The 27,520-nt window shown below is 51.3% G+C and overlaps 3 protein-coding genes across 4 annotated transcripts in view; 2 read left to right on the top strand and 1 right to left on the bottom strand.

Moving 5' to 3' along the window:
* Positions 1 to 4,849: 4,849 nt before the first annotated feature.
* On the bottom strand, positions 4,850 to 10,504 carry LOC121107033. Of its 2 annotated transcripts, none has more exons than XM_046901811.1 (2): positions 9,955 to 10,504; positions 4,850 to 9,179 (listed from the first exon to the last, which is right to left on the bottom strand). In XM_046901811.1, the coding sequence occupies exon 2, from the start codon at positions 6,447 to 6,449 to the stop codon at positions 5,520 to 5,522; it is 930 nt and encodes a 309-aa protein (XP_046757767.1). In that variant the 5' UTR covers positions 6,450 to 9,179; positions 9,955 to 10,504; the 3' UTR covers positions 4,850 to 5,519. The 2 variants fall into 2 exon arrangements, with proteins under 2 accessions (XP_046757767.1, XP_046757766.1); XM_046901810.1 differs by having other exon boundaries at positions 5,520 to 9,179; positions 10,066 to 10,504.
* On the top strand, positions 10,392 to 13,950 carry C9orf69 (chromosome 9 open reading frame 69). Its single transcript, NM_001282320.2, has 3 exons — positions 10,392 to 10,528; positions 11,422 to 11,535; positions 13,371 to 13,950. The coding sequence occupies exon 3, from the start codon at positions 13,504 to 13,506 to the stop codon at positions 13,921 to 13,923; it is 420 nt and encodes a 139-aa protein (NP_001269249.1). The 5' UTR covers positions 10,392 to 10,528; positions 11,422 to 11,535; positions 13,371 to 13,503; the 3' UTR covers positions 13,924 to 13,950.
* The window catches only part of NACC2 (NACC family member 2), a 54,037-nt gene continuing 36,908 nt past the window's right edge, over positions 10,392 to 27,520 (top strand). Inside the window, exon 1 of the mRNA NM_001030681.2 lies at positions 10,392 to 10,528. The gene's annotated coding sequence lies outside the window, so the exon portion shown is untranslated. The remainder of the gene's footprint in view (positions 10,529 to 27,520) is intronic.

The raw sequence follows: 27,520 nt of genomic DNA on the forward strand, positions 1-27,520 counted from the left end.
ACTTCTGCTCCCCTGTCCTTTTGCCCTCGCGGTTCCTACCCTGAGAGGGAGGGCGGGATGCTGCTGGGTGGTCTGTGCCCAGCATCCCCCTGCAGCATCCCCATCCCCAGCCCGGCCCATGCTCAAGCATCCCCTCCTCGCTGCAGCCCCGGCCCGGGGTTGGGTGCTGCTCCCTGCCCAGCATTCTCCTTGCCCCATGCATGCAGGTGAAGCTGCAGCCCCTGATCCCATCCACAGGCATTGCCTTTTTCTTCCCATCTTAGAAACTGAACCCTATTCGAAATTCTCTTTTGCTTCTTTAATGCCCTCAAACCCACACAGGACTTCATGTCCTGCCATCCCGCCCAAGAAGCTTTTCAGGGCCCTGGTTTGCCAACCTCACACAGGTAACTAAAGCACTTCAGCTGCACAGTATGGGGGGGATCTTCCCCTACCACTCCACACCCAGACCTTATGTGGGGTGAGGCATTTCCACGAGGATTCTTAACCTGATATTGAGGCTGTCTCCTCTGCCAGCACAGCCATCTCCTCGTCTCCTGCATGTAACCCGAGTTCTCACCCCTGCTTTAATAGCAACCTCTGCATGAATATTTAACCAAGGGCCTTAGCAGAGAGCTCCAGCTAACATGTGGCAAACAGATTTCCAGGACAATAGACCCTGCTAAAGTGATGATGCATAAAGAAACCTGGGAGGAAAGGGAAGGGTCACACCTGGAGAGGTTGGGCAGTTTGCACACAGCTGCCCTGAGCAGCCCGGGGAGGAGAAAAGGATCCGGGGCTGTGGAAGGGGTGCAGCAGGAATGGGAGCAGAGGAGGGCTAAAGAGCCAAAATCTGCTTGGTCTGAAGCTGTGCTTGGGGTGGTTGAACCAGCATCCATGCAAGGAGATCGGTCCATCAGGGCTCAGTGGCAGCCTGGTAGTTTTCCTGCTTACCTCCCAGTTCTTGTATAGAGAGAAATAGAGCATAAATGTTTTTTATTCATTTCCTTCAATACAGTCCTGGTTATTTGCAGATATCTGCTGTATACAATTTCTCAGTACGTTTTACACAGGTAAATCTGTGGTTCTGGGGTTCATTAATCATGACATTGAGGATTAATTTCAGATTTAATTAGAGATTAATTTGGCAATTTCCATTCACCACCAAAGTGAAAACCAACAGCACTGTCAATAGAAAAAGTATTTCTGCTTTATTGAGTGGCCTGAGCATTAAAAATAATCTCTGCTGCTTTCTTCAGCCAAAAAGAGGCTCTGACCCCCACCCCCCGAGGACTCATTAATGATAAAGGGCCCAGATTACCAAATTAAATGAAATTGCTTTGACCCAAGTGAGGACAACAGGTTAATTTTTGCATTAACCATGGCCATGCTCATGCCTGAGCTGCTCTCTGCTCTCATGCCCAGGGGGACAGCAAGAGGTGAAGGTCTCCACCAGTCTGTGCTGCTGAAATATTGGTTATCTCCCTGAGCTTCGCCTGCAAGAAGGATGAGCAGATTTACAGGGCAGGGCTGATGTGAACCGAAGCACCATTTGCACAGAATAATTTCCTATTCAATTCCTGCACATCCATGCCCTGAGACCAGCCAGGCTCCCCCTCCTCTTGCACAGAACTGAAGAGAGGGACCACAAAATCCTTCAGGAAAACGCACGAAGCTTTGCAGCAGCCTCAGCAGTGAGGGCATGGCTGCAGAGGAGAGGCAGCAGAGAGTTCTCCCTGCAGTGCTCAGAGTGGCACAGCCATCCCATGGGCCGGGGGGGACAGGTTGCTCCCCCGTGTTCCTCACCGCTGCTCAGCTCTGCAATGCATTGGTGTTGGTCAGGTGAACACGCTATTACTTTGCATATTAATAATATCTTATTACATTTGTTCTTAAGAGTGGTATCAAGTTGAGGCAAGGAGGATTAATGGCACCTCAGTAATATTTACATATTTACATTATTAAAAAGCAATACATCTTTTAGACAGCCCCACGCATGGTGTAGAATTGCAGATGCTGCTCCTCTGCCCAACGCAGCCCCACTGGGTCCTGTCCTGTCTCTATATCCCAGCCTCACGTTCAGTGGGCACCGGGGGACCCCAGCACAGCCCTTGCATGTGTGAGCCATGATTCCGGGGTAGAGCTTGGCTCCCTGACACCTCTGAGCCAACAGTACCCCAAGCAGCCATGGGGGGACACAGAGGGGACAAAGGGGATGGGCACTGCCTTGGGTCCCTGCCCAGAGACCGGAGCATGGAGCAAAGGGTTCTCCCACATCACATCCCCAGGGAATGGCTTCGCAACTCAGCCAAAGGCTCCTAGTCACCTCCAGCTTCCTAAACTTAATTAAAGCTGCCAGCATCTAATTAAACCACTTAATTAAGGGCCACATTGTCAGTAGGTAAAGATGGAACAGACTTAATTATTTAACACAATGACAAGAAAGAAAAAACCCACCTGAAATCTATGACATGTCCCAGGTGGGCTGAGCAGCCGCGGGGCTGTGGGCACAGAGTACCCCAATGGACACAGTGCCACCCACCATAGCCATGAGTGCCCCTGCTGTGTCAGGTGCCACCGCTATTCACCATTGCCACATATCCCCTTTCATTGCCACGCAGCCCCCAGCACTGCCGTGTGCCACCAGCGCTGCTGTGCCACCCCGCAGTGCCACCAGGCTGTGGCCAGGCTATAGGGACCTATCTCAAATTTCTCCAGAACAGGAAATGTTCAACATGGGGGCTGCGCCCTGACCCCCAATCAATGCACGTGGGGCAGACTGTACCCCAACCCTTATGTGAAGCAGTCCCTGCCTCTGGGCAGTGCCTGCATCCCCCCCAGCAGCTGCTTTGTGTGAGTTCAGTCTCCTTCTCCTGTCCCTGCTCAATGTCCCCGCTCGGGTGATGTCACCCAGGTGACTCTGGGGCTGGCACTCTGCAGGGGAGATTGATGGCAGCATCTCATCGATAAATCCATACGGACCTGAACCCTGTGATAAACGTGCAGGAGGTAAAGGCAACTGTTAATATCTTCAAAATAGGCCCCAGAGCCTTCGAGTGCAGCCAGGGAGGGAAGCACCAGTGACCCCTGTTAATCTTTTTATTGGCTCAGGAGCTATTGGCACCTTTCGCTGGCCAGAAATTTGCAAGCCTTCGGGGAGCAATGATTTCACAGTCAGGGGCTCCGAGAGAGAGAAAAGAAATCCCTTTGCTCCTAAAATGGGACCATTCTTCCAGATGAAAATTGACATTTTTGTTTGAACTTCACGACCCCCAGTAATCACACTAATGGCTGGAGCCGGCCACGGCCAGGACGGATGGGCTGGTATGGATCGCTGGAAATGGGCCGGGAAGTGGGAATGGTGGGGGCTGCTGGCAATCTGCTCAGCACTCTGGGGTGCTTCTGACCTGCTCTGTGGGGTCACATCTGAATCAGGTTTGATCTCGGTTACTGGCAAAGCCCTCGGGGTGGTGGCTGCTGGGTGCTCCTATCCATCCATCCACCCACCCATGTCAATCTGTTACCCTTCCTTTCCATGTGTGCAGCCCAGGTGTGCAGCAATGCCACATTTGGGGGAGGCAGAGGGAGGGCAGCTGCCTTGCCCAGCTGATGCCCATTACATGGGCGGGGTGTCTGAGAGCAACAGCTTGGCAAAAGTGATGCAGAGCTTACAAAAGCAGCTCTTGGGAACTGCACTGTGCTTTTTAGTTTTTAGGGTGCTGTGAGGGGACCTATGAGGTCTCCCTGAGCAAGGTGGTGTAGATTGGGGCAGAGAAAGTGATGCTGTCCCCACTAAAAAGAGAGGAAGCATTGGAGACATCAGGTACAACTGCTGGGATGAAGGTCACAGAGGATGGCAGTGCTGTTGTTACCACCTGCATTGTGCAGCCAGGGCCAGGAATCGGCTGTAAGTAAGAATGCAAAAGGATCTTTTTATTTTTTAAATACCTCATTTAGTAGGTTAATGTTCCATGTTATTTCAGGCTGCTTTCTTTGTGCATCTGCCACACAAGCCCATACAGATGTTTTAGGATCCTTTAATCCCGACAAAGGACTTAGCGTTAAGGAAAAATGGGTTACGTAAAGATCCTTATCTCCTTAAGAAACAAAGCATGTTTGGGGCATATTGTGTACAAAACAAGACTAAAATAGAGGCAGAACATCCTGGGGCTACTTACCAGATGTGCGGGTTGGGTGACCTGGCTCTCGTCTGCCCCTGCTCCCCACAGGAGCTTTTTGGGTGATGCCATCTCCCGCTATGGGGTCGGCTCAGACTGCTCTTTGCTCCCACCCCAACCGCCTCCCTGCTTCCCAGCGCTCAGTATTCCGTCCCATGGAATTGACAAAGTTCTCACATTTGTGTGCCTCTCGTGATTGATCCAGCCCACATAAATTACCAAAAGGAGCTGCAGTCCTCTGGGGTCTGAGGCAGAATATCAAAGGAGCATGGGCTCATGCTGCTTTAATTAAAACTTAGTTTAATTAAAAACCTTGAGAGCTTTATTAGACTCGGTAATTGATTTAATTTTCTTGTGGAATTCTATTACAACACACTTCCAGCATGCTGCCTTTGGGATCCCGGCTGTAGGGCCGTCCTCCTTCCTGGACAGCCCCAGCATCCCCCGCCCTGGGCTGCAGGGTGGTGTTGGGGCATTTCTGCCCAGGACATGGAATCAAACTGCGAAAAAATGGAATAATTGAGGAAAAAATGGCACCTGGTGATTGTCTGTTCTGTATTTACTTAATAACATCCAGAATTAATAAGATGCAGGAGTTAAAGGAACCATGGCAACTGAATGCAGAAAGGGCTGTCCTTGTAAATAAATGAATTCATAAATAACTCACGAGTGCTGATATAAAAAGTCATGGGAATCTAATGCAATGTTAATGCAATTCAAACCTTCCCTTTTTTGCAGGCTGTATTATAATACGAGGTGCACCGCGCTCTGCTCTGTGCTACAAGTGTCATTCTTAAGATAATAGAAGTTGCTAATTGTACCCGGAGCCGAGCTGTGATTGATGAGGGCTTTGGGTTTTTGTCTCCACGTTCTGTCGGCAAAACATTGCACTGTGAAGCTGAGGAAGCTGGGGTGGAACGGAGGTGAATCGTGGGTCCCCTCCCGGCCCTGCGGAGCTGGCAGCAGCCCTTGGGCAGAGTGCTGCCTCCAGGGTGGGAATGCTGGTGGGGTCACCTGGCTTGCTGGAACCAACGCTCGGACGTTAAAAAAGCCAGGCTGAAAAATGGACAACTGCGTCCATGGAGAGGGTGATGGTGTTGCATTTCTGGAAGCAACGCTTACAGCTCTTATTTCTGTGCTCTCCACAGTGATAAAATGATTTTGCCTTTGGAGGTAGGTGCGACTTGTCGTGGAGATCCTCGTCTCCCCAGTCTGGGGGTAAATATAAGGAGAGAGGCGGTGCTCCGATCTACAGAGAAATCTGCTTTAGACCACTGCAGTGGTTTTTGCGTTTGAAAAGACACTGCTTTTAAACGTGGGTTTGTTTGAAGACGATCTGATAAATCCTTTATTACCCTTCTCTCAATCCGTGTTTATTCGCAAGGCCGATGCTGTGTAACGATTCTGGAGAGCCCTTTTCTCCTTCACAGTCCACAGCCCGAGCAGAAGCGCCGTCCAGCAGACTGCCACGAGGCACAAAGCCCCACGCGCTTCTCCCCACCCACCGGCAGGGCGCTGCTCCGCGCAGAGCACACATTGCCCTGCGACGGACGGGGCCGAATCCTCAGCGGACACGAAGTTGGTCCCGGCCCCGAAGGTCGGGGTGGGGGGGAGCGGCGCTCGGAGCCGCCGCATCGCCGGGGCAGCAGCTCCGCCTGGCGGGACGCGACCGTACGCGCAGTGCCGACCCCGGGGACGGCGGGGATGCGGGGTGCGCTGCGAGCCGGAGGAGTAACCCGCTGGTCTGAGAAATGCAGTAAGGGAAAGAGGAAAGAAGGACAAATCGCACTGATGCCTTCCACGCATCCCAAAGCGAAGGAGGACTTTGACATAGCGAACCCCTCGGCGCTGAGGGCGACGCCGTGGTGGCTTTGGGCGCTGACTGACGCTCTGTAACGGTGCAGAAGAAATGGTGGCAAAGCTGCTCTTCGTGGATCTCAGCAAAATGAACACTGTCGCTGAGTTTGGCACCGAGGCGATGTGCAGAGTGGATGGCCCCACCGGTTCCCAGCAGAGGGCTGGGGTGTGGGGGGAGCTCGAGGAAACACGTTGGGCAAGCGGAGGTCTGTCCTGCTCTCTGTGTCTCTCTCCACTGTCCCACGTGGCCGCCCTTTCCCAGAAGTGACCAGGAGGCAGTACAGACGCTGCTCCCAACGTGTTGGGCTGTTCTGACCTCAGCCGGCTCAGAGCTAGCCAGCGTGATGCAGCACCAAGCGCTGGCAGGAGTCCTGTCCGCAGCAAAGCAGCCAGCTCTATTTTCATTTGTTTTAGAGACAGCTTCTCCCCCTCCATGTGCGAGCAGCTGGCTCCTGTTGTAACTCCAGCATCTCAACCAACCACTGCTTCAGCTCCCGAGGTGTGGGGCAGCGATCCATCCCTCTGCTCACAGCACTGCTGGACCTCAAAGAGCCCCACGAGCCGAGGAGGGCACCCCACAGCCCCACTGACCTGCAGGGAGAGCTGCAGGGCCCCGGAGCTGATACAGCACCGCAGCAGGAGTGGGAATTAGTTCTGCTTTCTGCTACGTGGAATTTTATTTGATTAGTCTAATCTATCGCATTATTATTTACCACATGCAAATCTCTTCAGACTGATTAAAGCTGACATTTAAGCTAAGGGATGAGATCTGGAAAGGAGTAATAAGGAAAAATTATTTCACAAGCTTTAGCAGTGGAGATTTGTTGGGTAGGTCGATTACATTTAAAATTTAAGGTTGAGAGTTGACCCTAAATCTCCTTTAAGGAAAAGGAAAGAATTAATTCCCCAATTTGTTACATCTCAGCTTTACAGAGTGCTTCAGCAAAACCCACAGGAGCTTGTAGTGGTGCTGCTGGTTTGGAATGGTGGTTTTGGGTATGAGAGGTAACCAGCAATGAATGCTAGCTTGCAAAATCTCATATCGACATGTTACTGTCTTTAAGACCTGGAATTATGGCTGTAAGACCTTCCTAAGGCTATGGAGTGACAGTGCAAGCAGTGGTTTCTGGGTTGCTGAAGGAAAATAGTGAGCTGTATACCGGAGATATTTTCAGCACACACAGTTTAGTATCCACTTATTTCTGCTGCTACCAAATGGTATAAGGGCTACACATTTATACAGCACAACCTCTGCTTCAAATAAAAGGTGACAAAAGTGATAAGCTGTCCTCTGTGATGTTCTGCAGAGAAGGGGTGGGGGAAGAGGGAGAGAAAGAGCGCTGCAATGAGTTTATTCCCACAGTCGCTGTAGGGACATTGTTATCTTTTGTAAAATAGATATAGAAAGGTTATGGAGCAAATAAGGGTCTGATTTTTGGAGATCAGGTACTTCACAGGGTTGAATACCTCACAGCCTCCTTCACATGAACCTGTAAAAGAAAACCTCTCCATGAAACCTTGCTTATGCTTGCAAGAATCAGATGTTTAGCCCTCCACAAGTAATAGTATTGAAAGCTTTTCCTAGACAGGGGTCAGATCCATTTTATTGTAAGAGCAGCTCAATTCTAAGTGCAAAAGGACAGAGCTAAAGGACATCTCAGCGTGACCAGGTGCTACTCCAGCTCCAGGAGTGCATTGGAGCTGGGGAGAGGGATGGGAAGCTGCAGCTCCTGGCCCTGTGTGCAGAGCTAAAGGTCTCACTCACAAACTGAGCAAAAGAGGTGGAGCAAATGCCTGCATTGAAATGCTTCACTTCTAAACTCTCCAGATTGCAAGGAGAGTGACCCCATGGGTGAGCGCTCATCTGTTCAGAACAGAGCCATCCATGAGATGTGTTTTAGCTTTTTACCAGAGGAAAAAAATCCACCCCCCAAAAAATGGGAATAAGACATTTCCATTGCAAAAGGGTTGTGACAGCTCAGCTGCTACCACACCTCACCCCCAGCCCAGCAAGCACTTCTTGCATTCTCGTCTCAGCACACACTGCATTGGCGGCTCTTCATGTGCAGCACCGTGGTAATTTATCATTACCCGCTCTCCAAATTATTCTAGTGTTGATTAAATTAGTAAATGCAATCACAATCCGAAGCAAGTTAATTGAGAGAATTTATTTGGTCCTGACAGTTTTATGCATGTTTGATTAAGTATTATAAGGTTTGTTTTTGATTTTGCATAATTTAACTTTAAATCCTGAGCTGGGGGGGGAGCATCAACTATTAATGACCAAAATAAACTCCTTTAGGATGCATATATTTATGATTTATTTCTAAATGCAATATCTCCCAGATTTTTTTTGTTCTGTTGCCAAAGTGACAAATATGTTTAAAGTAATGTTTTGAGCAGTTCGGTTCACGCCATAAATCTCACGAAATGTATACAATTCATTAAAAGTTTTGAAAGAAGTACAAGTTAGCATTTATATTGCAACAAGTGACATATAAATGTGTATGTTTGTCTTTGAAGCGTGCCATAAAATATATCAGCAGCAGCTAGCTGCTGTGACTGGTACTAATGGCCCGCACTCGGCGCCGATGATAAGTTTCATCACAAATCTTCAATGCTGTCAACACAAAACTGTTCAATCAACAGGAATATGAGTTGTGTCTTTAGTAAAATTAGCACAGGGAAGAAATACAGCCCAGAGCCCCGCTGGAGTGCTGGGGGCGGGTTCTCTTTGGGCTGAAGCACAGACGTCTGCTCAGGACCTCACCTCTCTGAATGTCAGAGCTTCACTTCATGCCTGCCCAAGGACTGAGCGTTTTTTATGAAGGCATGTATTCATTTGAGCAGGTCAGCGTATTTCAGGCTGGAAACTGAGTACTGCTGCCTTGCTTTTTTGTCATCCTGACCTAAGCAAGGAAAAGGGGTGGTCTTGGCACCCATGTTGTGGTGTCATCCCCTGTGCACACATGCTGGGGTTGTGCTGTCTGGGTGCTACTGGAGGCTGTGGAGGGCTTTGTCTGCCTGGAGGGATTCCTGCAGGATGCCGGAGCCCCCTCTTTGCAGTACATGCATTCAGCAGCATCCCCATCTTTCTCCAAGCCGGTAAGACCAAAGTACCTTCATAATGCTGTCGCTTGGGCTGCAGTTCCCATCTCTGACTCCCTCTTACAGGCAATGGTGGAGGAAAATTAATGAAACGTGGCTCTCACGCTAATCTCAGTCACCAAACAGATGTTCCCATTTCATGCTATTGGGAAAACGCATCAGCTTCGCACCTCCCCTTCTCCCTCCCTCCAGAAGGTGTGTGGGAGAGCAGAAAGGGCAATTTGTTAGGAGTGCACCACCGCTGTAATTCTCCTTTGATGTTCATCCCGTGCCTCGGGGCCCCTCATTGTGTTTGCAGAACGAAAATGCTCTGGGGGAGCACACTGCAGACAGTTGGTGTGCTAGGAGGGATTTGGCCGGGTGCCTTCAACCGCCTGAGCCGTGCAGCATGTCCTGTTATTGGCAGATGGCTTGAGTTATTATTATTTAATGTTTTTCCACTGTGGTAATGCCTAGAGAGCGAGCGGGGCAGGGGGCCAGTAAAAAAAGTTTTGTATTCTTTCCATTACAGAAAGTAATCCCTAATTAAATCTAAGGGAAAACACCAGGGAGAACATTTCTGTCTCATTATGTTTATCCTGAAATGGGCTCCTCCTGTTTGTGTCTAAGGAACTTTCGGTGCCTTCTCGGCCTCCCAGAAGCCCGTGTTGCAGTGCTCGTTGTCGCTGCTCCCTCCCTACACGTTGGGACTCATGCCTGAGCCACGGCACAGAGCCTGCCTCTGAGCATGAGGGCCCTGAAGGGTGACTCGGAGAAGCCCTGGCCCCGCTCTTCTTGCAGATTATCACCGATTTACATCCCCGACATTTTCCCACTGCGGATGTTCCTGCACCTCGTGGACTCAGCCCAGCGCAGGGCCGCGTGAGCCGTGATACGGGTGAGTGGCGCTGGGCCCGGCTGCCCTGCGAAGCACCGCACGGTGCGCGCTGAAGGCCGAATTCACCTCGAGAAGCGGCTTTTTTCACTTCGCCTCGCTCAGCGATGCGGGCCCGCCGCCTCCGAGCGGCTCCACGCGGCCGCGAGACGCTGCCCGCCCTACCGACGGCGTAGCGGGGCCGGCAGCTCCGTACCGACAGAGGCAGCGAGACCGTCTCGCCCTCCCGGAGGCGCGGCGGTGCCGCCCCGTCCCCGACGCCACCCCAGTCCCCACCCACGTTGCCCGGGCAACGCGGCGCCCTCCCGCTTCCGGCGGCCGTGGCGCGGCGTGATGACGCCATCACCGCGCGCCGCCTCGGCCGCTCCCTTCCCGCCGCCGTCGTCGCCGCCACCGGCCGGAACCGGAGCGCCGCCGCCCCCTGCACATGCGCGGTGCGGCGCCCGCCCGTAGGCCCGGGCCTCCCTTCAGCCCGGGCCCGGGACGCCCGGCCTCGGCGGCTGCCGCCCGACGAAAGACCATGGGCAGGACGGTGAGCGCGGGGCGGCGCCCCGGGGCGGGGGGAGGCGGCGGCGGGCAGGGCCTCGCTCCGCTGCGGCGGCCGCTGCCCTCCGCCGGGGCCTGGACGCGCTCTGAGGCCGGGCCCGGCGGCTGAGGGAGGCCCAGGCGGCGGCCCGTGCCTCGGTGCGGCGGCCTTGGGGCTCGGAGCGCGGCCCCTTCCCGGGCGGTGCGGGCCGAGTGCGATGGAGGAGGAGTTTGAGTTTCCCCTCCTTCTGGCGCTCCTCGACCAGCGCTCACCTTTATTTGTCATTGGCCCTCACCTTGGTGGGAGCCCTGGGAGGGAGGGGGGCTGAAGCCCACCCGGATGGCGGTGTTTCAGCATCCTGCGTTCTCAGGGTGACGGCGGCACGGCTGGGGCCGAGGTAGCTGCGTGCCCGGCCTCGCAGTGCTGTGCCTTCCAGCAGGCCCGGCAGACGGCTGCTGAGGTGTTTGGATGCATCACTTCCACGCAGATTGGGCCTGCTTCTATGTATTCTGCTTTTATATGCTGGCAGTGTGTGTGCACCGTATTGTTTCATACATCTGTGTGACCAGAGCTGCTTCTGTGACAAAGGAAGTGACAGAATAGAGCTCATCACCTGTAATTCTCCCATCCCTGTCTGTGCTTATTGCTCTGCGTACAATTAGGTGATTCTTCCAGCATGTATCATTGAGCTGTGCTGCATAATTTACTGAGCATGTGATTCTTCTTAAAATCTTAATGGGTTTAAAGATGTCTGGGGAGAAGCCTTGTAGTTCTGAACTTCCTGACGCTCAAAATGAGCACACTGAAAACTAATCTCTCCTTTTATCTTTTAGATCGGTTCATGTGTAGAATGTTGTGAGTCTGTGAAGCACCTTAGAGCTTTCTTTTACTCTTCCTAGGAGGCCAGGTGTCACAGGAGAACTTCACTCTTTTGTTACAAGAATTAAGTGGCACCCAGAAACGGCAGCGAACTACCGACCTTCTGCTGGGTGGATGACAGCATCATTTACAATGTAATGTTTCTGAAAGTTTCTTATTTGTGCAACATCCCTCTGCTTTTGGCTGTGACAGTGTTGCTATTTGGTATTTATCTGAGGACACAAAGGTGATGGAGTTTATTTGTTTATATGGGGGCACAGTAAATGACAGTGAGTTGTTGCTGTTCAGAAGGCCTGAGTTGCTGCAGCTGAGCTGTTTGAGGTCTCTTAGATTCACCCATTGGAGGCTTTATCAGAGATAACCAAAACTCCTCTTCTAAAACAGAAACCAGACGTGGAGTCAGTGTGCTCAGTTAGCCCCAGAGCAAACTGTTGCTTATGCAAGTGAGGTTTGTTCTCTGTTACTCAGGTGTGGTCTCGCTGAGAGGTTTTCTTGTGTTTGTGCTGTTCAGTTGCATGCTCCAGGCATAAAAAGCTGTTGTTTTTTGAAGTAATGTCAGATTAGCATCTATCCACTTCATGTGCCTTGCAAAATACATTCTTGTAACACACTTCTGAGCTATTCGGCGTTTCCTTCTTACAGGCAGGAAATGATGGCAGAGAGGCACTTAAAACTACAACAATATCTTTGATATTTGAGAGCAGACCTCAATTTCCAGAATTCTTTATTCATACGTTGACTCCCTTTCCTCTTTATCAGCGCAGTTCATACGGAGCCAACAAATTTCTGCAACAGAGGGAAAGGAATTAGAACCTGAGACCGTGCAGAAGTGATTAGAACTGTTGTTTCCCCTCGCGTGTAGCTTTAGGCAGGTAGCAATGGCAAGATTCACCCAGTGTTGCATTTGGCCTCAGAGAAGGTCTCTGATACAAAACTGCAGTTTCTTGTAGCTTTATGCTTTACAATATAATAATAATATAACAACCAAGTAAAAATTACTGAAGTAACTTCTAAGTTACTCTGATTTTAATTGTAACAGTCATAGGTTTTCATGTTCAACAAGGCTCTGAGTGCCTGGGCGTGTGAGGAGGCTGGGAGGCCCCTGTTGTTTTCTAGCATTATCTGATGCATGTATTGTTATTTCATAATTCCCGGAATTTGGCACACCGTGAGCCTGGGGTGAAGCAGAGAGCAGCTAATGGGCTGCTGCTCATCACTCTGATAACAGCAGCGGGTGTGTGAAGGATGTTAAGATTGTAAATCCTAAACACTCCACACGATCGAGATATTTATCTCTGCAGGTCACAAAAGGAGAAATAAACTGTTTGCTATCTTTGAAATGCTGCCTTGCCATTGGATGCAATGACAGTGAGACCACAGGGCTCATCTAAGCAGGGGGAGGTACATCCTGTGGAGTGTGAAAAACATGATTGCTTCATTGTTCTTGTGAGACCTTCCATTATTTTCAGTTTATTTGGTGAAGCTTTGCCAGGTTCTGACATGAGCAGAAGTCTGTGATCACCACTGTGCCCGGGCTGTAAAACTGCGTTTGGAGAGCTCTTTGTAAAGGCAAAACAACTGCAAAGATCCAGTGGGAGCACATGCATTAATATGACTTTTTGCATGGGTGGGCTGTTCCGAGGCTGCTGTTTGACTAAGAAAGGCCTGTGTATTAGCCAAGATAATACCTGTGTGAAGCTCTCCTCTTTCCTTTACTAGCACTGTAAAACTTGTAACAAGTTGTAACTTGTGCTGCCGCTTGGATGCTACTCAGTTGCTTATGGGTACCTGACGTGGTGATGGTGGAAAGGATCCTATCTCTGCATGTTGGCCTGGCAGTTTAGCAAGCAAAACAAAGCTGAGTTTCACGGAGTTGTATGTAACTGCCAAGCTGGGGAGTGCCTGCCCTGCTGCGTGTCCTCCTGCTGGGGCTGCTTAAACGTGTTCTTCCTTCTCTGCCTTCCTGCAGGTCTCTTCCATCCTGGCAACTCAGCAAAGAGTTAGCGTTCCCAGGCTGCTGGAGCCCTTCCATGTTAATGGATGACATTTGATATGTGCCCTGTTAGTCCTGCGCTAGGACTCGGTGACCGGTGGGGTGCCTGATGCCTGTAATCCCCATTCCCCGCCGGGTCCGTTCGTTCCACGGCCCCCACACGACCTGCCTGCATTCGGCCTGTGGCCCGGTACGGACCACGCACTTGGTGCGCACCAAGTACAACAATTTTGACATCTATCTCAAATCCCGATGGATGTACGGATTCATTCGTTTCCTGCTGTACTTCAGCTGCAGCCTGTTTACCTCCATCCTCTGGGTGGCACTCTCTATCTTGTTTTGCCTTCAGTACCTTGGCATCCGGATCTTTCTGCGTTTCCAGTACAAACTCTCCATCATCCTCCTCTTACTGGGGCGAAGGCGAGTGGACTTCAGCCTCATGAATGAACTGCTCATCTATGGAATTCATGTGACCATGCTGCTAGTGGGGGGGCTGGGATGGTGCTTCATGGTATTTGTGGATATGTAAATAAAACAAGCGCATGTGGGCTAAGAAGGTGACTTTTCTTCCACCCCTGAATTTGTCAATATCCTCTTTTCTTTTTTTTATATAAATTAATTTATTTATCAGTGCTACTTCTTATTGATAAATGAATGCACTTGTCTCTGGAATTCGTATTATTTTTTTTTGTAAGGGTTAAGGTGCCATCTTGATGATCAAAGTGCAACACTTGATTGGGTGTTTATTCTTTGCATATCACGAGTTAATATCAATTTCTCCTAGTCCGTAGGAGCCTGCCTTGTTGCTGTTCTTGTATTCCTGTGGGCATGGAAAAGGCAGTGCATTTTCTGGAGCACAGAATCCAGAGGACCTCGTGCCCCACGCTCTGAGGAAAAGGCCTTTACCCTTTCTCTAAGAACTGTCCTTCATGTCACTGGCATGTAATGTATGTTCTACCAGACCAGTGCTATCCTTTCTCTATGTAGTTTGCATTTTGCATATTCCCGACTAAGAACACGGGGCCAAATTCAACGGACTGTTGTGGTTTTGATTTTGTTGTCTTTTTTTTAATATTATTTTTTTAGATTAATGCAAGGCTTGCATTCAACCCACTGTATCATATTGTTCACTTTAATGTGATTATATAGCTTTGAATGGTTTTGTCCTTTTCAGGCAATTAATGCTGAGTAATTGAGTCTTACCCCAATAGAACAAATCCACTGGAGTGATGGGAGCAGTGTTCAGTGTCATGTGCTCTTGAAATTCCCAGTCATAGCAAAATTGTTATCATTTTGCAGTGATTATGGAAATGCATTGCGATGGTTCTCAGGGTTTAGATGTTGGTGTTTGGTCCCTCTCTTCCCTGAATTGATGAGTTCCAGTTCCCTCATGGAGGCACTTCTGTCTTACGGAGAGCAGTGAGATGGGGCTGTCTGAGCTGGGAGGGTACAGTCTGAAGGGGCACCTGTTCTCCACAATTACAGAGAGCTCTCTCTCTCCTATCTTTGCTGCAGCATGAATGGTGTTACTGCACAACTTTCCTCACAGCTGAAGAAGAGAATTAAACACTAAGCTTGGTTTTACTGGTCCTGATCGGACATCTTGGATTGTTCCTTTGCAGGCAGTTAAGCAGACCAGATCTTGGCCTAAGCTTTATTTTGATCCTTTCCCCTCTCTCCACTGAAATCACTGGAGTCAATTGCAATGAAATAAGCAACAGTAGAAATATGTGGCCATTCCCTGACTGTCTTTGGTTTGAGATGCGAGTGGATTGAGAGCAGTCAGTGAGCACAGAGGAGAGAACACTTAGTGCTTCAGCCTGTGAGTATTTGTGTGCATATTGAAGCCTTTTGCTCACATACTTTGATTTGTAGCTTTACAAATGCAAAGCAGGAAAGCTTCTGTCTGAAGCTAAAACAAAACCAGAAATTATCTCATTGTCAACCATTACAATAATGATGTAATATAATGCAAACTGGACACACAGAGCTGAATAAATAATGGGCAGTGATGGTTGTGAACTTTAGATTAGCCTTGTGGGAACCAAAGGCTGTTTCTGCAAGAAAGACTTGGTATTATGTATGCCACAAACTGCAGTGTCTGGAAGTTTCCTCGTAACTGTGAAGCTCCCCAAAGCTCTGCTGGGGTCATACTGTGGACCACAGGGCCTTGATGTCCTGCAGCTCCCAGCTGCCGCCTGCCTGCAGGCAGGGGCAGTTCCCAGTGATTCCCAGCCCCGTACAGCTGTCTGCCTGGGGTGCTACAGCTCAGGTTGTGTGGACTGTGCAACTTTATGCTGGAGAATTTCTGCAGGAAATGTGAGTTGCAGCTGCCAGCAAACAGCCTGCTGTGTGCTGAGAGGCACCCAGCAGCCCACTGGTGCCAGCTGCAGCAGCTTTCCTGTGCACTTTGTAGATGGAGCAGCACAGACGCAGGCTGAAGGTGTGAGGGTAGGACCTTGTTCTACCTTGAGTGGATTGAGTGGGTGAAAGGGGGATTTGTGCTGCTGTGCTCCCCACCCGGCCTGCTCCGGCTGCTGCCTGCTCCTGCAGCAGTGTCCAACCAACCGGCTCTGCTGCACCTCAGTGCTTTGTTGTGTAGCCTGCCCATCTGCCCTCTGTGTTCAGTGTCAACAGTACACATGAAGGAAAAAGTACGTATCCTTATCAAATCACCAAAAAGTAGTGTTTGCCAAGTCTCCAGGTGTTTGCCAAGAGAGCTCGGGGATAGGTTGCTTCCAAGACAGGATTCCCCATTCTTCCTTTACAAGCATAGCCTAACGTCTACCCAGATTGCCCTGAATCTTGAGTGCAATTGCCCACAAAAATAGACAACTTGAAGATTAAATAATTGAGGAGACCTCGGAGGCGATGTGAAGTTGGAAATACTTCAGTCTTGGCTGTTAGCAGCGTTGGGACACTCGGTCAGTCGAAGGCTCCCGGCCTGGTGGGGGAAATGAGGTCCCTTTGAAGTCATGCTGGCAAGGAAGAGGAATTAATTTCCAAATGATTTGTTTTATGATGCAATAATTTGAGCATTTTAGATCTCTGTGAGTGGAGCAGCATTTGGCACCTTTACTGCACTTCTTCAGAGCATTTTCCAACTAGAGCTAATTAAACCTCACAGCATCCCCAGGAGATCGCAGAATAAGTAAGATCTTGGTAATGATTCAGAATTTAAATTTGGTGTTTTTGAGGGTGGTTTTTTTTTTATTTTTTTTTAAGCCTTCAGGATTACATTGCCAAAATGTATTTTCAGAAGCAGTTGAGATTCTGTGAGTTGCTTATCAGTGCAAGGGGAGCCAAACTGCAGCAGGGCAGGAGGAGTGCTAAGCACGTGCAAATAACGGTAAGCAGCAGTCAGAGATGTGGCTGCTGGCAACACCAGGTGGCTGCTATGGAGTATCATGTTTTTTATTGTTTTATTTTATTTTCCCCATTTATTTTGACTGCAAAACTTGGCATTTCTGCTCCCTTGGAGGCGGGAGCAGCTTGCTGGAATACAGCAAATAAGGAAACGAGGGCAGAAGGTGGGCTTTCTGTTTTTCAGGAGCCCACCAAGTGGCCAATACTGTTACTTACCAGAAGCATCCCATAAAGTGGGGATCTGCAAACTGTGCGCCACTGGGAACCTTTATGTTTGGGGATTTCTTTACTCTTTCCAAAAGTCTATGCTGGGAGGGGTAGATCCAGCTCTGAAGTACGTTGTCTTCCCTGTCTGGCTGTAACTTTAAAATCTTCTGAAATGTTTCTTTTGGCATTCCTTCACACCGATCCCATCCTGAGCAACGAGAGCAGCTAGTTTGTTCCCTTTCGTGTGGTTGGGTTTGTTTATTTTCTTGCCACGTTTGGGCTTTAAATGTTGCTAAAAATGGGGTGAAGAGTAATGAGGAAAAAACCTAGAAACGTGGATTTGGGAGAGCGTGTCCCCAGACGTGTGCCAGCTCTGCCCTGCCCCTTCGCAGCCCCCTGGGGACCCCTGCCCACCCAGAGCCACCAGGTGCCAGCTGTCCATCTGCACCGTATGGGCTGAGGGTGGTTTGCAGTGCAAGGTGGCTCGGCCTGTTAGCCCACTGAAGTGCTGGAGTTTCACCTTGTTAACTCTTCAGAACTTGCCAACAGCTGGTGTTTGGGGTGCTGTTAAATCCTGTATGAAACATGCCACCTACATTAAACGTATCTTTTTTATAACATGTTGATTCATTGATTGTTTATGAAGAAAAAGGAGCAGTTCAGTCCTGTGGTGCTGGTATCGTTCTGATGTGGGGGCAGCTGGGTCCTCTTTCAAAAAGGCACTGAGCCTTTGCCTTAAGGCCTTGCCCAGCTAACAGCTCGCTGCGATTCCTCCCAGGGCTCTCATTAGTCGCCGGCGTTGTTTCTTTCCCTGTGGGGGTATGGGAGACAGCATCTATTACCGGGCACAGAGAGCAGCGTGGCACGTTTACTTCCAGGAATGGTTTGTCTGTTCTGGAGGCTCTAGCACACGCAGATAGCGCGCTGTTCCGGGGAAGAGTTGCTGGAAAATATGAAGCCTTGTTAACTTTCCGTGATTGTATTTAGCCAAACAAGGTTTCCATAGCTCCTGGACAGCTCTGCTGCCGGGGGGGGGGAAAAAAACCCTCTCATTTCTTCACCTGCCAACTCTCTGCGCTAATTTTGTCTTCCCGCTTCAAAGCACTCATCGTGCCCAGAAAATGTCACTTCAAAGCAAAGTCCTGTCCACTAATGAGTCAGTGAAAAGTGTTTGGTTTAAGATGTTGAGCAGTTCTCAGTGCTGTGCTGGGCTGAGTGCTGCTCCGAGCTGGGGGTCCTCAGGGTCTCTTCCCCATATCCTCCGTTGTGCTGTGGGGTGGCTGCGGTGCTGTGAGATGGAGCTGTGGGGGCTGCAGTAAATCAGCCCCCAATGCCTGCAAGGACCGACGTTCCCTCACGTGGAAAGTGCTGTGTGCAGCACCGAGAGACAAATACCAAAGTCCTTAGCTGGTTCCTCCGTGAAAACAAAATCAGCCTCCCTTTGGCCCTGCTGAGAGTTCTGCCTGAGTAAGGACGGCAGGATTATGCATGCTAATTAAATGAACCACCCATCCCTCTGCATCCTGCTCTCCGCTGGGAATTCCCCTCTGAGTAACTTGCTCCCCCTGAGGAAAGGAGCTGCGTGAAAAATCTCCCAGATGGTGAATCCGTTAGAGAAAATCACAATCTGTTTGGGGCTGTTTCAAACAAAAAAGAGCACCGGAGACGCGGAGGAATAAATTTGCTGTTGCAAACCATTTGCTCAGTAATGGGGAGAATTTAGACGGGCAAAGATTTTTATTTTTTTCCGTAGCAGTGTTGTCTCCTTTTGCTTCCAAAACTGAGCAATGGTTTACAGTATAAATTGCAGTGCTGCATATCAGGAAAGCTGCCGTTGCTTTGCTGCAGCCCTGGACCCACTCAGGGCTGTTCTCTGCAGGAAGGAGCAGCACTCGGTCACATCCCGGGCTGTTGGTAGGGCTCAGGGCACAGAGCTCTGTTCTGTCCCTGCCTGGAAGCATTTCACTTGAAATCCAAATTTCATAGAAAGCTCAACGCCAAGAAAAATTCTTCCAAGGTTTTCTTTTCTTCTTCTTTTTTTTTTTTTTTTGCTTCATGTAAGCTCCAAATGAAGGCAAATAGCTTCCTGGAAATGTGTTTGCTTACAGTTGTGTGCAACACTGGCACTGTTACTTCCTTCTCCTCTGCGTGGAGCTGGCTGGAGGCGCGAATGGAGCGTGGCATTGTGCAATGCGCTGGGGCGAGGGGAGCAGCCTGCGTGGTCACACGGGCACCACTGTAGAGGTGAGACCTTAGCAAAACCCATAGGAATTCCTGGCTTAAGCCAGGTGCAGTTTAGGGAAGATTCACGTCTTCAGGATTTGGGGAGCTCGCTGAGCTTCCAGGACTGAGGGTCCAGCAGTTCTGTGCCGCAGCCCTTCCTAACAAACCACGCTGGTAGTGCTGATTTGTCAACACGTTTCCCATTTACTGTTCACCAGAGCATCAGTTGTGACAAATAAACAGAAGAAGGCAGCATTTCACTGAGAGCATTCGATGTACTGATTAAGACACTGTACTAAGAGAGCTCCTCTGAGTCTGTGTGAAGGCTGCAGAGCAGCCGTGGCAGTGCTGGGGTGCTGCTGCCCAGGGCTGAACACAGCCGGGCCGCACTCAGCACCGCACCCCTGATGTGGGGTTGTCCCAAGGCAGGGCTGTGCATCGCTCTGCAATAGCAGGGCTCTGTTTCCACAGAGATTGTTTAAATGATGCCTGTATTCACACATTGTGAACGCCCTCAGAAAGGGATGAATGCGGCTCTTGGTTTTGAGAAAACAGGATAATTTTTATGATCGGTAACAACTTGTTAGCAATGTGCTACAATGAGGGCAAACAAATTTCACGCCTCAAGGCCCGTAACCGCTTCTCTGAGAGGGCAGGGAGGGACAGATGCTGCTTTTTTCCCTCTTTGGGAATGCTGGGCATGCACAAAAGACCTAAGGGTTTGTGGTGCCTTCCTCTAAAGTGTGGAGCATCAGCTAGGAGCTGAACCACGACCTGCAACCTGCTTGTGGCTCTGGATAAACACTGGTTCTGCTGGAGGCAGTGCTTCCAGCAAGGTCAGAATTTCACTTTGTGTTCTTCTCCAACAAAACTGTTCCTGGGGAAATAAATAAAACATTTGAAAGCGATGCCCTTAAGGTCAAATTGCAATGCGCGCTCATACCGAAGATGTACACCGACTTGAGTCAGTGTGTGGCACAAGAAATATGAGGTCAAATCCTTGAGTCCCTCATTTCCAGCCGCTGCTGCAGGATTTTCCCAGCCTGGCTTTGAGCGGCAGGTTTGGGGCAGCAGCGGGAGGAGGGGGCTGCTTGGCTGTTTGTTGTGCATGAAAGCTGGGCACGAGGGCTCAAATTCCGATCTGTGCATGCTGCACCTCCTTGGTGGGCTCCCAGTGCCCCAAACCCCTGGGCTGAGCTCTCAGGATCCCAGTGTTTTGGGTCCGTGGGGCCCTGCAAGGGCTGGCAGCAGAGAGCTCAGCGCTGCCGCCCGCGACCTTGAGCATCTTCTGCATCCTCCCAGCACATGATTCGGGGGAGAAGGCAGGGGCGGGGGAGGTGGCACAGCACCGAAACGTTTGTTCAGCAGTTGCTGCAAAAAGAAAACTTGCTTCAATCTGCTGAGATGCCAACTGAATTTTGTTTTGTTTTGGTATTTTGGAGGCGAGCCAGCAGCAGGATGTTGTGAAGTCTTCAGCAGCTACTGCCTGCTTGTTCCATACCAAGCATAACTTTGTATATATTTTTATCGGCAAACTCGGTCCCACGCGTTGTGATGTGCAAACAAGGGCCCTGGCTGCAGGGCTACAATCCAGAGAGCTGGGGAGAACTGAGCCATTTTCCTTGGCTGCTCTCTTAGCTCACATTCTGCAGAGCTGGCCTGCAAAGGTACCTTTCCTCCCTGCCAGCTGCTGAGAGGAATAGCAAGTGGTTGGTTTGATTGGAGAGGGGAGAAAAAACAAGTTCAGCACCACTGGGGTCCCGGCTCCTCCTCCTCAATCCAGGGGGGATTTCAGCACAGATGTAGCTGCAGTGCTGGAGAGGTTGCAGCGAATTTCGGGTATTGCTTTTTTCCATCTCACGTGGGGATGAGGCGTTTGTGCTGTGTCAGCAGAAGGGGCTGTTCTCTGCCTTGCACAACAGAGAGCCGCCGGGTATAAATAGCCTTCATGCCTGTCACCTCGGCGACTTTCATGGCGATGCCCTGATTTAAGCCTCTGTTCCAGGAGATGCTTTAGGTGTGTGCCATCCCCATGGGACCAAGCGTGTATTTAAATTAAATGCATGGCTCTGGGCTCTGGGCAGCCACAAGCCAAGCCTGTGCTGTAGCGCTTTGCTGGGCTGGGACTGGTGAGCTGAGCCCACTGCCTGTCTCTGAGCACTACAACTGTTGCCTTCACAAAGCATCAGCGCTCGGAGCAGGGACACTACCAAAGAGTGTCTGACAAATATATGTATGTGTGGGGACTGCTGTCTGCGACTCATGACATGGTGAGGCGTCTCGAACATGACAGGGCTCTGCAGAGGAGCTGTGGCATGGGGACGTGGGGACACAGAGCTCCCTGCTTTCTCCATTCTTTGACTCTCGCATCCTCACTGGAGAGCTTTGGAGGCAGCAGCTCGCTCCCATCAGTTGCAGCCCCAGCACCACCTCGGGCAGGAAATGTTGTCCATATATATCACGTAACAGCAATAATTCCATGGCTCAGTTATTGAAGGGACGGGTGCAACAACCCAGGGCTGAAAGCATCCCCATGGAGTGGCCCGGTCAGACCTTGGCCTCACCCTGCTTGCCCTGCCTGCATCCTTTGTTCCCAAGGAGGGCCCAGAGGTGACTATGGATGCCTTTTAAAATGTTTATCGTCACATTATCCATCAGATACATATTTACAATCATTCATTAAATTAGGATGTACGTTTCATTCTTCTTTCTTGGAATATTAATGCCTACTCCTGGCTGAAATGCCATATGAATATTCATTAAAAAATCAATCAATCCCTGTGCCAGGAGTGATGTCATTTGAGCAATAACTGAAGCTGTAATCGAGCATGGGATGAAAAAAACGACGAACGCCACCAGATCTGATGTTTATTGAACTGGGTGTGGGTGAATCACAGTAGGGTTTTTCCACACTTTCTGTGCAAAAGCTGTCTCTCTGATTCCCTTGGGGGGCTGTGGTGAGCCCACCCTGCCAGCACCCCAAGGAGTGCCAGGCTGTGGCGATGGATGAGTGGGACGTCGCGTTGCTGCCGAGCTGCTAATGAGGACCATGTCAGAAATTAGTCTTCCGACAATGGGAAACAAAAGCTCTCAGAGCTATTGTGAGAAATCTTCTCGAAAATGGATAGGCTGAAGCCTTCTTTCCCATAGATCTCAGGCTCGTGGAGCTTTCTCACTGCTTACATCATTGGCCAGGCAGCCCCGTGGTGGCATTGCTTAGGTTGCCCTATGCATTGAGTGCTGGCTGTGCTTGGGTTGGGCTCTGCGCTGAGAAAGCAACAACGCACTTTGAGAGTTATCATTGTTACTCTGCAATTCCTCAAATAGAGATTTTCCCGACAATAGTGAAGGATCCGTGCCAATGTATGGGCCCCAACATGGCTCCTGTGATAACATCACGCTGTCTGTGTGGAAAATAGTGAGAGCTTTGGCTTGGCTTCAGCAGCAGTCGCTTTGGAAATCTTTTGTGTGCAACGCACCTGGATGGTAGGAGAGGTCATCTCTGCGATCTGCTTTGTGCTTTAGCTGCCATTTTAAAGCCCTCTATCAGCTCTGCAGAACAAATGGTGTGGAATATTTATCCTGGGGAGAAGTTGGGTTGATTGTAGCGAAGTGTGTTTTCTAAGGTAGCTCTGGCACTCCTGGGAAGGGATTGTAAAGACATCTTATAGCAGTGGTGAGTGCCTGGGATGGGGGAGAGCTGCTGCTGGGGCTCAGGGCGCTGGGGGGCTGGGCAGCACTGGGGCTGGGCAGCAGGCTGAGGGCTGCATCCTTCCACTCAGCTCAGGGAAAGTCAAGCAGCTGGGTCCCTGCGTGCGGAAGGAGTATCTGAAAGCAAAGGTATTTTAATCTTGTGGATGGTGCCAAGTCAAATTAAACACAATTTCTGAGCAGTCAAAGCAATTAACCATCAGGATCATTTACAAGAAGACGTGTCTATCCACCAACACTTTGCATCTTCAAGATGAAAGGAGGTATTTTTTCTGAAAAATTTATTTTAATGCTGCTCCTGGGAGAGGTGCCTGCAGCCTGCGTGCCGCAGCCGGAGCCGCGGGGCCTCCTTCCAGCACAGGGCCCAGGAAAGCAGCACAGCAGGCATCGGCCCCTGGGGTGGGAGTTAACCGAAAGGGAAAACGCCTCCTGGGACCGCTCTGCAGTCACCGAACCATTACAGAAGGAGTGCCTATTTAAAAAGGCCAGTGCTGCATTATTTTTGTTATCGTCGTCCCCTCCTCTCTCAAGAGGCCCAGGAAGGAAAGAAGCAGCGCCGGGCGCTTCTGGAGCAATTCTCGTGACGGGAGCTCAAGGATTTCTGTATTTACAAATCAGCAAAGCCTTTCTACACACGACCTTCCACCAGCTCAGCGAGGACAATGCAGACCCCTTGCAGACACTCCCATTTCTGTTTATTTTAACTTATTCCTGATCATCTTCACGTAAAACAATGAGCGTGGCTGTAGTCATAATAAGCGCCGCTCTCACGGTGCCAACCGTGTGTCACAGTGAGCTGCCTGTGCTGAGCCTGCCTGATGTGAGCAGCTGTACTTAGAGAAGTCAGCAGCTATTGCAATCTGGTTGTGCCACCTCGGCTCGCTGTTGCACAAGGGCTGTCCCCATGCAGGGCAGTGCTGGAGGATGGCCCTGGGCTGACTGTGCTGATGCCTTTGGAGCAAACCTCAGTTTCCCTGTCAAACACATCCCTCTGCCATGAGTGAATAGAACATGTCAGTGAGGGTTTGGGATGCATTTTGCTTTGCCGCTTGCTGATGGTGCATTCATGCCAATGGACTCTGTACAGCTGTAATACAGCTGCTGTGCCCTCTCCTCTCATATGAGCACCAATTATGCTGGAGTGTCAGCTACGTGTGCCATGCAGGGAAGGTTCCTGGCAGCTGGTGATTTTCTCTCCTTTCCAGCCTGCCTCACAGTTCACAGCACAACACAAGCACTGGTTCCGTGTACTGGTACAGGCAGATAAGACTTCTTCTGCCTCCAAACAAAATGTGTGTTCCAGCTGCAACAAGGCGTCCGAACGAGGCAGCAGTTCTGTTCTCAAAGCCCTCTGAAGGTCTGACAGAGCACTCTCCTGCAGAACTCCAATCCTGTGCATTACTTCCAGGGTCCCTTCCTGAGCTGGCACAGCCCCACTGCGCAGAGATGGCCCGGCAGCACGCAGCAAAGGATGAGGACCGGACACATCAATGGATCATTTCCTCGTGGGGTTTGCCAGGAAGCCACATGTCCATAAAACGCATCCACCTTCCCTGGTTTGGTCAGAGGACAGGTGTGATGTTACCTCGCCATGCCTGAGGAGCGTGGCTCAGTGGCACGCAGTTCGTGGCTCCTGGTGTGCTCCTGCCATGTCCTGCCTTCTGCCTCTGCTGCTTCGCCACACTGCTCTCACTTCGCACATCTCCTGCACGAATGGAAATGCTGGGTGTTTTATCAAGTGATTTTTTCAGCCCTCGAGCCGTTCTTCAATTTGAAGTGCTTGATTAAAAAAAAAAAAAAAAAAGCGTAGGGAAGAGAAAGAAAGAAAACATTTTTGTCAGCCCGAAATCACTTTGCAGACATTATGGAAAATGCTGCCTATTTTGTCTCCTCTGCTCTCCGAACCGATCTTTTGCATTAAATTCAGCACAGTAGTAAATAAACACGTTTTCTCAGGCCCTGCAGCTATAGCGAGGCATCAAATGGTGCTTAAGAAATGTTTCTTTTTCCATCACAGATCATGTTTGAAAAGTCCATGGCTGAGGGGAGCGGGGTGCTCTCCGGGCTGTGCGTGAGCACACGTGGTGCTTCCAATGGGATGCCCTGCACACAGCCCATGGCTGACAGCCCCTGCAGCCCCACTGCACCCATGGAACATGCTGGAACACGATGGAACATGCTGGAGCATGGAGGAGGTGCGGGAGGGCTGACAGCAGCACGGCGACAATCCTCAGCGAGATGCAGGGAGAGGAGCAGAGGGTGTCACAGCTTCATAGGAGCACGATTGCTTTATGTCCAAATGCAGTTTGGGACATATTTCTCATACATCATTTCAGAAAAGAAAAAAAGAAGGAAAAAAAAAAAAAAAGGAGATTTTCTCTTTTGCAGCAGAGGAAATGTGTTTGTCCTGACCTGACACTGTTTTTTAAAGTGTCGAGTGCTAATGAAATTCCTCAGCCTTGAGCAGCTCCGAGCATCCGATGCTGCTTTCTAAAATATGGGGACATTTTTTTCTGCAGATTTTAAGGCAGCCTCAAAATGATGAATGCGTGAGAGGAGAGAAACTTCCAGATCCAAAGAAGTTCTGACACAATCCTGCACGCAAAGCAGACAGAAAGAGGCTCATACTTTAAAGGGGCTTTTGTTATCCCTTTGAAATTTATTTAGAAGACACGGGGCTAACGCTGCTCGCTTTAATCATGCAAATAGGTTCAACGATCTTAATATTTGGGGCTTAGAGACGCGAGAAAGCAAAACGAGGCTTTTTAGGCTGGGGAGTAACATTTGGAATGAAAATTCGCCCACCTCCCCAAGTGCCGCATCGGGTAATCCCGCTTTTGTGTGTGATGCTCCACAGGTTTCTTACGGCGGGGGAATGGTGCAGAGGAACGGGGACGCGGTGCCCTTCCCGCAGCTCCGAAGCCGAGCGAACCCCGCGGGGTCTCCTGTGCGGGGCTGGGGCGGCACTGCGGGCCGGGGGCGGGGCGAGGGTCGGGGTCGGGAGCGCGGCCCCAGGACGCAGAGCCCGGAGGGTCCCGCTGCCCCCCGTGAGCCGGAGCTGCTGCGGCGCGTTCTGTCCTTTCCTACATGGCAGGTTCCGCATCGCAGCGGCATTCTGCGTAGCAGCTCCGTGCCACCGACACAGCGTGGTTTGAGGCTGACCGTTTCCACCTCCCTCGGTGGTTTTTATTTTTTCTATCCCTTTCTGTTTCTGTCGGAACATCAGTGTTCCGAACGGACCCTTGTTAGCAGCGGGGCAGCGATGCCGCCCTCTCCCATCCAGAATCTGTCCCACCCCCCCCTCCCCCCCGGCCCCGCTCCGAGCGCCGCTTCCCCCGCACCGCGCCGAGGTCGGAGCCGCGCCGTGCCCACCGCCCACCGCCCGCTGCCCCCCGGCCGGGCCGCTCGTGGTCCCTCCTCCTCCCCCGCCCCTCTCCTCCTCCTCTTCCTCCTCCTCCCCCCCCGGCGGCGGGGCCGGCCCGGTGGGGCCGCCTGTCTGCGGCGCCCGGCGCTGCTGGGCGAGGTCAGGGAAAGTCCATGTGAGGAGCCGCTGGAATCACTTCCTGCTGCCGCCGCCGGGACCGCCGCCACCGCCGGCACCGCCGCCGCCGCTAGGCCGAGCAGCGCCGCGCCGCGCGTCCATGGGGCCGGAGCCCCGCAGGTGGGCGCCGCTGTGCCCGGGGGGCTGCGGGGTGGGAACCGGGGCTGAGAGCCGGGAACCGGGGCTGCGGAGTGGGGAACCGGGGCTGAGAGCTGGAACGGGGGCTGCGGGGGACTCTGCGGGACGCGGCGTGCGCTGGCCCGGCTGCTCCCCCGCCCCGCGCCCCCCCCTCGGCGTGGGGGAGGGCAGCGCGTCCCCCTCCGGCGTCTCCTCCGCGGTGTCCTCTCCCCATCCTTGCGGCCGGGATACGGTACCGGAGGCCTGGGGAGGGAGGGGACGAGGGGAGGAGGGGAGGTGGGGACGGTCAGCGGGCACACGCGGCCCCCTCCGCGTGGGGGTCCGAGCCGGAGCCGTGCCCGGTGCTGGGCCGGGGGGTGCGCGGCGATCCGCAGCAGGCGGTACTTAAAGTGCGTTCGCCGTGTCAAGGACTTCTCCAAACATCTTCCCTGCTGTAGGGAAAGAAAATGACAGCGGTACATTGTGTACTCCGCCGCGCCGGGCTCGCCCATACGTATTAGCGGCAAAGTACAGAATCACTTAAAGCGAAGTCTCCATTACATGCTGGGTCATTAATTTGAATATTCACTTGTGTGTTTCCTCCTTTCAGGAGGCATTTGTGAGATTGCGGGCGGCTTGATGTGCTCCGTGCCTGCCAAGTGTTTGCCTCGTGTCCTGCGTTATTGACGCGCTGGCACACTGCTGCACCTTCCCCGGCTGAAATATTAAACAGTAGTAGGAGCTGAAAGCAGTAAACAAAGCTGAATCCCTGCTGCCTTCCCAGGGAGCGCAGGGCTGTGTCATGGGGGCTCCCAGAGCTGTGTGCCCCCGGGGTTCCTGCAGGAGAACACCCCCCGTCCCCGACAGACCCTGCAGGTGGAAGGGAGAAAGCTGAGTGCTGCTTATTAGCTGGATGTGTGTCACTAATGGGACAGTACGTACGTAACCTCAAGGTGTGGCC

Source organism: Gallus gallus, chromosome 17 (assembly GCF_016699485.2).
Source record: "Gallus gallus isolate bGalGal1 chromosome 17, bGalGal1.mat.broiler.GRCg7b, whole genome shotgun sequence".
Lineage (NCBI taxonomy): Eukaryota > Metazoa > Chordata > Aves > Galliformes > Phasianidae > Gallus > Gallus gallus.